General features: G+C 42.2%; 2 protein-coding genes across 3 annotated transcripts; both read right to left on the bottom strand.

The window, feature by feature from the left end:
• Positions 1-684: 684 nt before the first annotated feature.
• On the bottom strand, positions 685-5,844 carry LOC139415140 (headcase protein homolog). Of its 2 annotated transcripts, none has more exons than XM_071162995.1 (4): positions 5,462-5,844; positions 2,360-3,451; positions 1,424-1,578; positions 685-1,171 (listed from the first exon to the last, which is right to left on the bottom strand). In XM_071162995.1, exons 1-4 carry the CDS (start codon positions 5,619-5,621, stop codon positions 1,007-1,009), a joined length of 1,572 nt encoding a protein of 523 aa, XP_071019096.1. In that variant the 5' UTR covers positions 5,622-5,844; the 3' UTR covers positions 685-1,006. The 2 variants fall into 2 exon arrangements, with proteins under 2 accessions (XP_071019096.1, XP_071019095.1); XM_071162994.1 differs by having other exon boundaries at positions 2,360-3,454; positions 5,462-5,842.
• Positions 5,845-6,886: 1,042 nt separating this feature from the next.
• On the bottom strand, positions 6,887-8,705 carry LOC139415419 (costars family protein ABRACL-like). Its single transcript, XM_071163519.1, has 2 exons — positions 8,645-8,705; positions 6,887-7,098 (listed from the first exon to the last, which is right to left on the bottom strand). The coding sequence occupies exons 1-2, from the start codon at positions 8,703-8,705 to the stop codon at positions 6,887-6,889; spliced, it is 273 nt and encodes a 90-aa protein (XP_071019620.1).
• Positions 8,706-11,684: the final 2,979 nt, after the last annotated feature.

The following is an 11,684-nucleotide window of genomic DNA, read 5'->3' as shown; positions in this document are numbered from 1 at the left end:
ATGAAATAACCCATGGAATCATATAGTAACCGAAAGTGTTAAATTAAAAATATATTTTATATTTGAGATTCTTCAAAGTAGCCACCCTTTGCCTTGATGACAGCTTTGCACACTCATGGCATTCTCTCAACTAGCTTCATGAGGAATGCTTTCCCAACAGTCTTGAAGGAGTTCCCACATATGCTGAGCACTTGTTGGCTGCTTTTCCTTCACTCTGCGGTCCAACTCATCCCCAACCATCTCAATTGTGTTGAGGTCGGATTGAGGAGGCCAGTTAACTGATGCAGCACTTCATCACTCTCCTTGTTCAAATAGTGAGCTCATCGGCTGGTCGGCTAACCCTCAACCTTCTGGCCTGTAGCCCTGCATGGCATCGACTGTGCCACAAAGGCATGCTTAAGTAGTAAAGTCAATATCCACTTATATAAACACAGGGTTGCTACAGTTATTGTTATTTGTGATCTTAAACATTATTTTGAGTGAGTGAATTCAATGAGAGGCTGTGCAATTATTTTTACAGTACGGGGGGGGGTAGATTTTCATCACTACACACCTTCAATATGTACCAATCACTGTGCACCAATAAGCCAAGCATTAACCAAAGAGATTGATAGTATCATTTAAAATGTACTAATTTCGACCGACTCTTTGCTGTTTGCCAATTATGACGAACGAGAACATGCAACATTTCTTTCTCTCCTTTATTAGAGATTTTTTGTAAAAATGCAATTTGACCTACAGATACATTCACTTGTCACAGTATATGTGTTGCTCGTCTTTTTAAGTGCCAGACAGCTCCAAACCGTTTAAGGTCTTATGAATATAATTTTTTCTGAAATCATGTAGATGTTGTCTTGGAACTTTTTAGTGGAGTCATATTCTTTCTATATATTAAAAAAAGAGAAAACAATAACTGAATCCCAGAAAAAAGTATTCAAGGCTCAAAATTAAGTTGCCTAGTTAAAAAAAAAAGAGAAACAGCACTAGCATACATGCACAACATTTGTCAATAAGCTTCCAAGACTTTGAAGGAGGAGAATGGCTTGACAAAGTGGTAGTCGAGGTTCCCACAGTGGGGGCACTGCTGCACGTTGCTGTACTCTGAGAAGTACTGCATCCCCACCCTGACATCTATGACCGGCTTACCACAGTGCTTGCAGTTCAGACGGGCCTAAGGGCACAAAGAGAGGAAATGGCTAAGGATCTGCAGTAGTTGACTTTGCCATTCATAATGTCAATGAGACTAATTGATAGCAAGAGATCTGGCCACCACACAACCTCCATTTTGCTCGGACTATGGCCCATGAAGTTACTTTATGGCAGCCTGCCATGTCCGAATGACGACCCTTGACCATGCAGACACTGACCCCAAAATTAATTTCAAACTCCTCATGAGAAGAAAAAGATGTGATGGCCTACTCACCTGACAACATGGCGTCGCAGCCAGTATATCATAGGTGTACATTGTCCCCAACTGGTGCCAGCTCCCATCCCACCTGGACTTGCACTTGATACATACAATTTTGTGGACTCCCTCCAGACAGTCGACACAGATTGCATACAGGTGCATCAGCCTCCCTTCACAAGAGAGACAATAGTGTTATTTAATAGAATCTACAATAAGCCCTACAGTGTGAAAAATACATGCATGAAAGGATTTCACTGTAACGCATATTAATCATGCATATCAAAGCCTGAAGATCAAAGCAACATCATCCATCCAGTTTTAATTCATATCCATGTGGTGAATAGCTACCAAGCTGCTCGTGGAAAATTGGATAGATTGACTTGATTGATATGTATGATATGCTTGATCACATTCATGTGGCATAATCATTTCATTTACTTCTCAATTAAAGTCATTAATTGTATTGTGCCAAGTTTATTATGGTGTGTTCTCCTCTTAAATATATGCAAGAGATAACACCCTATATGCAGACCAGAATAACAAATTATGAAAATTGTTATTCTGAAGACCTTTGTCTGTCCCACCATACACCTTTTGAGTCCAAATCATTTGCTTGCAGCCACATACTGTAGCTCCTGAAACCTTATCAGCTGTCAACAGTAAGCTTGAACTTTTCACTGTACACATTTTTTCTACCTCAGCAGGAAGCTCGGAACCAAGGCAATAATTTTCAATGTTGTAATTACAGGTTTCCTGAGACTGTTTGTGGGAAAATATGTCCACAGAATATCAAACAAGAGTGATGCCATTTTCCGTTAGCAATATTTGAGTTTGTAGCCTATCACAACATACTTATGAGGCATGTGCAATGTTTTGGCTGTCTGCTGAACCTGTTAGCTTAAGTGTTTCAAATTCAGTTCCTCAGAGACAGACATTGTTCCGCAGGCCTACCTTGCAGGTGGCACGGCACATCGTACTCGATCTCATCATGTCTAGCGGGGCTCAGGAACAGGGTCCCGTCCACCAGGGGGAACTGCTCAAAGACAGGCAGGGTGCGGTGGCACAGGGCACAGTTGACCATGTTCCTGTGGCTGGCGCTCAGAGCCGACAGGATGTACCTCCTCAGGTCCTCTCCCTGGCCCGCCTGGGCATCATCCTCCATACGTACGTGGTAGGTGTTCAGCTTGTGTCTGGGAATGTGGGTCAGCAGCTCTGTGAGGTCCAGCCTTCGCAGGAACTGCACTGGGTTGTCCCCCAGGGTGAGTCTGGGCAGAGGCAAGATGGTGTGATCCAGGTGGCCTCCGCGACCCAGCATGCCGCTTGCCAGCATGTGCTTCCGGTGGCTATCCATGTGCACTGCATTCTTCAGGAACTCCCCCAGGTGCCGGGAGTTGCGGGGCCCTGCGAAGGCGGGCGGGGAGAAGAAGGAGAAGCCTAACGGAGGGGACTGGCCCGGGGACTCAGAGGGTGAGCGGGGCCCCAGGCTGCTTGCACAGAACAGCCCTACGTGTCCCCTCTCTTGAGAGTTCTGCCGATCCACTGACTGTCGGCGAGGCAGCTCCTGACTTGCTCTGTGAGCCAGTTTACTGCCCCCATGTAACTTGCCCCTCTTAGGATCATCAGGCAGATCCAACCCACCTCCACATGCACCCCCTCCAGCTCCAGTTAGGCTGCTCAACTTCCCCAGGCTCTTCTCCAGAGGGATCTTCTTCTTTACATCTGTCATGCGCTTCACCTGGTACCAGTTTGTGTCTTTCTTAAGGTGGCCCTGGCCACAGCGGCAGGAGCAGAAGCGGAAGGCCAGGTCGTATCCCTTCTTAGTCCACATGTTCTGCCGGCACTGCTTCTCGTTCCAGCTGCGGGCCCTTCCAATGCAGTTGAACTGGACCAGGATGCTGCTCTCCCACTCGTAGAAGCACTGCAAGTGCATCCAGTTGCCATAGGGGCAGCTATCACTGTTGCATACTACACGTTGATAGTCATCCTTCTCAAGGTCAATGTCTCTGGCTAGACTGCACACAAGAGGGGTGGCACAGGGGGTTTCTGCTGAACACAAAACAAAAGAGTTACTATATCACTCAAAAATATATTATAACATCTTCATACGAAGTATGACTTGAAAATAAAAACAAACATGAGCTTTTGAGGCACAAAATTCACTTTGGACATATCACAGAACAACAAAATGATATTAAACATAATAGATTTGAATTCATGCTGTAAAGACTAACTCCTGTGAATGCAATGTTGAAAATATTCCATGCTGTTAGTGAACGACTCAGGACTGAAACATCAACGCAGAGCCTGTCTGGAACTTGACATTAAACAGTAATGGACTGTGTGAACATTCAAAAATAAGAAGAATGCTAATGGAATCTGTGTTATTTTGCAACATAAGAGCCATCATCACTGAGCATGGATCACTGAGAAAGGCCATCTGAATACACATCAGACAGGGAAACCCATCAGTACAGCCAAGTGAGTGGGAAAGTAGTCCAATGAATAGATTTAATGAAAATGTGGCCTTCAACGATTCAGGGGAGACCTTTAATTAAGTAATTAAAGAAGCACTACACTCATAGAAAAAAGGGTTCCAAAAGGGTTCTTTGGCTGTCCCCATAGGAGAACTGTGGAAAGGGCTCTACTTTGAACCCAAAACAGTTCTACATGTAACACAAAAGGGTTATAGCTGGAACCAAAAACGGTTCTTCAGACAGCTGAAGAACCGTTTCAGGTTCTAGATCAGCCTGGTCTCAGACTAGACATCACATAGTAAATGTAAATCCAGTACAGTAAAATTGTACAATATGTTACGTTTTGTATGGGTACATGAGACAGAAGGTTACTTAAGGCAAAAATGAAAGTAGGTTGGCTCGTTGTGGGTAGACATATAATGCGAATGTCTACCAACCCAAATGTTGCATATTCAAATCTAATCACGGACAACTTTAGCAACTACTCACTACTTTTTAGCTATTTTCAACTACATAGCATGTTAACTAACCCTTCCCCTAACCCTTCCATCTAACTCATAACCTACGTTAGACACATAGCCACCTAGCTACCGTTAGCCAAAAACTACTGGAATTCGTAAAATATTATACATTTAGCAAATGTGTTACATATTGTACGAATTTCAATTTGTAACATACAATACCAAATGGATGATAGACATCCACAAATTAAGACATACGATACAAAACATATCATACTAAGACAAATGCAAATCCAGGACACTCCAATTAGTATGATTTGTGAATGTCCGTCAACCACTTAAAATTATGTTATGAATTACAATTCATATATATTACGATTTGCAATTTGTTCAATATGTTACGAATTTGAGAGGTGTATAGTATGTTACAAATTCCAATTTGCTGTGGCTAATGTTAGCTAGGTGGCTAAATGGATAACGTTAACTAGGTTATGGGAAGGGTTAGCTAACATGCTAAGTAGTTGCAAAGTTGCTAAAAAGTAGTAAGTAGTTGCAAAGCTAATTAGCTCAAATGCTAAAGTTGCCATGATGAGATTTGAACACGTAACCTTTGGGTTGTTAGACGTTTAGGTAAGGGATAGCTAACATGCTAAGCAGTTGCAAAGTTACTAATTAGTTAAAATTGTCTGTGATGAGATTCAAACACGCAACTTTGAGTTGCTACATGTTTGCGTTATAGGCTCACCCATCCACCCCGATCAATCACTTTACTTTCGTTTACCGCCTAAAAAAACATTCGGTCTTATGTAGGGCGGTTACCAAAGGTAACTTAACGTACTCATTGACGTTTCCCGGATATACGTTTATTATGTTACTCTAGTCTAAGAGACCAGGCTGAATGTGTGCGTCGTGATATGGCAGTGCATGGTGCTCCATGTCAACGCATCATTAAATTACCAATGTATAATGCTAGTCGCCAATAAAGCAATAACACGTGAGTTAGGTACAGTCGATGACAACAATGAAATGTGAAGCAACGTAAGCTTGTCGTCTAGTGCGTATGCAATAAAATCCATTGCAATAACTTGTCACGCATGTTTTGACAATTTCACACTTACCACTTGTATGCTCGTGTAACGGTGCAGCTGTAGCACCGAATAAGGTTGTTACCCCTGGTGCTCCCACTGTTGCGGCAGCACTGGCTCCATTTTCTTGCTCATCTCCACTACTATTAGTGCGTTTATTTCTCTTCCCCTTGTTGCTTTTCTGGTTGGGCATTTTACTGATCCTGATATGAATAATTTCAAACTATAATCGACTGTCTGACATTTCTGCGGGTTCCATTTGAATCCCACTTCAAATTAACTGATTCTCTCTTCTTGATTGCAGGTGGTACTGTTTTTGCAGCTATATCACCATCTAGATTTCTGCAGTTGTGACAGCAAAGGTAACCTACGAAGAAGGCGTGTCCGTTTCTTGTTTTGATTCCTGCTTTGAATGTAGATCGGTCAGGCGCTGTTCTGTTTTCCTCCTGCCTCCATGACGAAACACGGCCCCGCCCCCCGACCCATTGCTGTAAGTTATTATTAGATCTAGCAAGGGAGTCCCAAGTAAAGGGGCCTGGTAGGAAGGGGAATCCACGGTAATACCTCAGGATCAAGTCAATGCTTTATCTGGTTTATCTGAGGCTACAGTTGCAGTCATAATCTTCTATGGCTTTGCCAACAATAGATTGATTGAGTGCAGACTTAGTCTGCAGTTGCATGGTCTCCTATCCTTTTCATGAATACAAATGTTCTTCAATAATACAGTAGAGGCAGAGTGCAATGTAATAACACAGCATAAGGCTACAAAAAGATAGATGTATGCAATGCATCTGTTGTATTGGGCTAATAATCAGGCTGCAAAGTAAAGGTTTGTACTTCATTCACCATCCTCAGAACCCACATTGCTTTCTTATGAATGTATTATTTCCATTATAAGACAATGATGAACTTTGGAAAGGAACTGCACTTTGATGAAGTTTGATAATGATCATACTGTAAATGCATTGTATTAGTTCAGAGAAATTGTACAATGCTAAATTTGTCATTGTTTTTATTTATTTTTCTAACCATTTCCTTGAAGAATTACAATTGCTTCCCATATCAAGTTTCACATTTCTTTCCTACCAGAGCACAATACTAAGTATGTGTTTCCTTGAATAACAGTAGCACCATGCATTGGAAAAACTAAAATGCAAGTGCTTCAAGAGAAGCTTTTGCAAAAGCAGTATGTGCAAAGGTCTCTCTTGAAGCACTTGCTATCTTAGTTTTTCTAAGGAGTTCCACACGAGGTAGCAAAATTACCATTTAAACAATCAATTAATTTGCCATTTTGTGATTCCTGTAAGGGTTAATAAAACAGGAAGAAGTTGTTTCCTAAGAAGTCTACGTATTTCATCCCCTAGAAATACAATATTTGTAGTCCTAAGAATTTATAAAATGTTGATTTATGATCCCTGGTAGATGTAATAGTAAAGCCTCAAAGAAACGCTTGACTTATCACCTGAATAATGATAACACACTCCTACAAGAATGAAGCTGATGGTTATCAACATTGTCATGGACACCTTGCAGGAGCAGCTCCCCTTCAAATGCGATGATCTTTTTCCTCTTGGCAGCCCTCAGAATCACAACCAAAGCCTCAAAGATATTGGTGCACTTATAGGCATTGAACAGAACACCAAATTTGACACTAGTTTGTCCATCTGAATGTGTAAAACAAAGCAGGGTTGAGTAAGGAGAAATCAACATTCCTAAAGCTCCTGTGAATGTCTATGACATTGTTGTTTCCACTAACACTGCATGGTAATGGAAAGGCTTCCCCACCTAGTTCCATCTCCACACCAAAACATTCAGAAACATTAATCATTATATATACCGTTCAGATAAACAGTGGATCATACTGAAACAATACACTCAAATAGGCTGTGTCAGCTGAGGAGCAAAAAAGAGGAAGCATGGCTCTAAACAAATATGAAAGCCAGGGGATTTTCAACAGCAGGAGAGAGCATGAGGTAGTGGAGCTAATATGAGGTGGAACAGCCAGAGAGGAGTTCACAAACAGTTGCTGCACTGCCTGAGGATAAAGAGCAAGTGTCCAAATGAAGACTAAATACGCATACTTTTATTGTACTAATTAATTACAGATCTCATTAATAGCATTATGATTCTGGGAATCCACACAGTGTGCAGACTTTGATTACACCCCAGTACTAGAATTGTAGAGGTTTTAAAATACAGTGCATCCCCTATTGCAGGAATCACACCACCTATCCCTGGTGATTTTATTATTTTAACAGATTGTACACTACAGAAGTACACTACATGACCAAAAGTATGTGGACACCTGCTCTTCGAACATCTCATTCCAAAATCATGGGCATTATTATAGAGTTGGTGCTGACTTTGCTGCTATAACAGCCTCCACTCTTCTGGGAAGGCTTTCCATTAGATGTTGGAACATTGCTGAGGGCACTTGCTTCAATTCAGCCACAAGCATTAGTGAGGTCGGGCACTGATGTTGTCATTGTATGCTGTAGCGTTAAGATTTCCCTTCACTGGAACTAAGGGGCCTAGCCCGAACCATCAAAAACAGCCCCAGACCATTATTCCTCCCTCACCAAAAATGTACAGTTGGCACTATGCATTAAGACAGGTAGCGTTCTCCTGGCATCCGCCAAACCCAGATTTGTCTGTCGGACTGCCAGATGGTGAAGCTCCAGAGTCCTATTGCTCCAGAGTCCTATGGCGGCGAGCTTAACACCACTCCAGCCGACACTTGGCATTGTGATCTTAGGCTTGTGTGCGGATGCATGGCCATGGAAACCCATTTCATGAGGCTCCCTACGAACAGTTATTGTTCTGCCGTTATTTCCAGAGACAGTATGGAACTCTGTTGTGAGTGTTGGAACCAAGGACATACAATTTATACATGCTACGTGCTTCAGCACTCGGTGGTCCCGTTCTGTGAGCTTGTGTTGCCTACCACTTCGCGGCTGAGCCGTTGTTGCTCATAGACGTTTCCACTTCACAATAACGGCATTTACAGGCAACCAGGACAGCTCTAGAAAGGCAGAAATTTGACGAACTGTCAGCAACAGGGTTGGCTGAAATAGCCGAATCCACTAATTTGAAGGGGTGTCCACATACTTTTGTATATATAGTGTCTATTGACAGATTGATTGACTACTATCTGTTTGATTTTTGCATTGGTTATTGTTTTAAACAACGTGCACTGTAATACTAGATTAGACTTATTTTTACTGGCAAACAGTTGGATCTCTACAATAAGCAGAGATACTTCATGTTGAACCGTCATTGTCCCTAGAAGTACAACAAAGTGTATAATGTCACATGCCAATATTATACAGGTGTTCCCAGAAGCCAAAATCAATAGCAAGGGAGAATAATGGGAGGGGTGTCATAATGAAGACATTTAAGTCATAACATTCCTTGTATTGTATTATTATAATGTATGGTACCTTATTAATACAGGATATTCCAAAAAAGTATTTTAAAGATAGACTACATTGTTGCTAAATGGTCTACAGCAGCAGAAGAAACAAATCAGTGTCACATTGTAACAAGCTGCAATTATGGGCGCATTCGAACAGATCACTTTTGTGTCACGGCCTTTCAAAGTGTGTTGCATTATGGGGATAAACATTTTCCGACTTGCACCTACAGTACATGTCAACTGCATGAACTTTATAAAAATCATGTGATCATAGGTGATGAAGTTGAATGCAGTCGACTAAAAGTTTCTGCAGTTGCTCTTCAACTTCATCCTACATTGTGGTATTCATCATTGTCAACCAATCAATAGGGTGTTTTTGTTTGAACCACACAACGTAAACAGAGAGGAAGAGGCAAAGCAAGAGGGATAACTCGGCCCAAAATCTGTCTTTTCCAGCAAGTGCCATTTCTTCCGCTTACCAAACAAAGAGTTTTTGTATGGAGGTCAATGAGTGTTGAATTTGGTTAACAAAAAATGTAATGACATGTGACATCCCGGCAACTTTGAGAAGAAAACACTATCGAAGTTGTGCCTGTTATTGCTATCTGGGACTCTTGGGAAATGTAAATGTGACCCTAACCATCACCCTTACCTAACCGTAACTATTTTACATTTCAAATGGGGTAAAGTCAGAGTTGGGACATCCCAAGAATCCCAGATAGCACCTACCTTGTTTAGCATGATGGCGCCGACAGAGATGGTTGCCTTGCTTCTAGTCACTAAGAAACTATGCAGATTTATTTTTTTATATATTATTTCTTACATTGTTAGCCCAGAGAATCTTAGATGTTATTACATACAGCCGGAAATAACTATTGGATATCAGAGCGATGTCAACTTACCAACATTACGACCAGGAATACGACTTTCCCGAAGCGGATCCTTTGTTCGCACCACCACCCAGGACATTGGATCTGATTCCAGAGGCCGACCCAAAACAACATCGCCACAGAAGAGGTAGACGGAGCGGCCTCCTGGTCAGACTTTGAAGGCGTGCACACCACCCACTGCTTTCGAGTATAATACTCGCCTATGTCCAGTCTCTAGATAACAAGGTAGACTAAATTAGGGCAAGGGTTGCTTTCCAGAGAGATATCCGTGATTTTAACATTCTCAGTTTCACGGAAATATGGCTCTCTCAGGATATGTTGTCCGAGTCGGTACAGCCACCGGGATTCTTTATGTGTCGAGCAGACAGAAATAAACATCTCTGGGAAGGAGGAGGGCGGGGGTGTATGCTTCATGATTAACAACTCACGGTGTAATCATAACATACAGGAACTCAAGTCATTTTGTTCATCTGACCTAGAGTTTCTTACAATCAAATGCCAACCATATTATCCCCCAGGAGAATTCTCGTTGGTTATTATCACAGCCGTGCATATCCCTCCTCAAGCCGATACCACGACGGCCGTCAAGGAACTTCCCTGGACTCTATGCAAACTGGAAACCATATATCCTAAGGCTGCATTTATTGTAGCTTGAGATTTTAACAAAGCAAATTTGAGAACAAGGCTATCTAAATTCTATCAGCATATTGTCTGTAGAACTCGTGCGTGCAATACACTGGATCACTGCTACTCTAACTTCTGTGATGCATACAAGGCCCTCCCCCCCTCCTTCGGCAACTCCGACCACGACTCCATTTTGCTCCTACCGTCCTATAGGCAGAAACTCAAACAGGATATACCTGTGACTAGAACTATTCAACGCTGGTCTGACCAATCGGAATCCACATTTCAAAATTGTTTTGATCACACGGACTGGGAAATGTTCCAGGCAGCCTAAGAGAATAATATTGATTTATACACTGATTCGTGAGTGAGTTTATAAGGAAGGGCATTGGAGATGATGTACCCATTTTGACTAAAAACTTACCCTAACCAGACATCATGGATACATGGCAGTATTCGTGCAAAACTGAAAGCGCGAACCACTGCATTTAACCTTAGAAAGATGACTGGGAATAAGGCAATCAAACAAGCGAAATGTCAGTATAGGGACAAAGTGGAGTCGCAATTCAACGACAGACGCATGTGGCAGGGTCTACAGGCAATTACAGACTACAAAAAGAAAACTAGTCACGTCATGGACACAGGCGGCTTGCTTCCAGATAAATTAAACACCTTTGCCTGCTTTGAAGATAATGCAACCTCAGTTGGCTGAAGAAATTTGGCTTGTCACCTAAAACCTTCACAAACATTTACAGATGCATAATTGAGAGCATCCTGTCGAGCTGTATCGCCGCCTGGTACGGCAACTGCACCGCCCACAACCACAAGGCTCTCCAGAGTGGTGCGGTCTGCACAATGCATCACCGAGGTCAAACCCCCTCCTCTCCAGGACACCTACAGCACCCGATGTCACAGGAAGACCAAAAAGATCAAGGACAACAACCACCTGAGCCACTGCCTGTTCACCCCGCTACCATCCAGAAAGCGAGGTCAGTACAGGTGCATCAAAGCTGGGACCGAGAGACTGAAAAACAGCTTCAATCTCAAGGCCATCAGACTGTTAAACAGCAATCACTATAAACAGCCATCACTGATACAGTGAGGCTGCTGCCTACATAGACTCAAAATCATTGGCCACTTTAATAAATGGATCACTAGTCACTTTAATGTTTGCATACCTTGCATTACTCATCTCATACGTATATACTGTATTCTATACCATCTTGCCTATGCCCCTCAGTCATCGCTCATCCATATATTTATATGTACATATTCTTATTCCATTCTTATTCTTACTAAGATTTGTGTGTATTCGGTAGTTGTTGTG

This window comes from Oncorhynchus clarkii, chromosome 8, assembly GCF_045791955.1.
Source record: "Oncorhynchus clarkii lewisi isolate Uvic-CL-2024 chromosome 8, UVic_Ocla_1.0, whole genome shotgun sequence".
In the NCBI taxonomy this organism is placed as follows: domain Eukaryota; kingdom Metazoa; phylum Chordata; class Actinopteri; order Salmoniformes; family Salmonidae; genus Oncorhynchus; species Oncorhynchus clarkii.
Note: the sequence above shows the minus strand (reverse complement) of the source record. Positions and strands in the feature narration are given on the sequence as shown.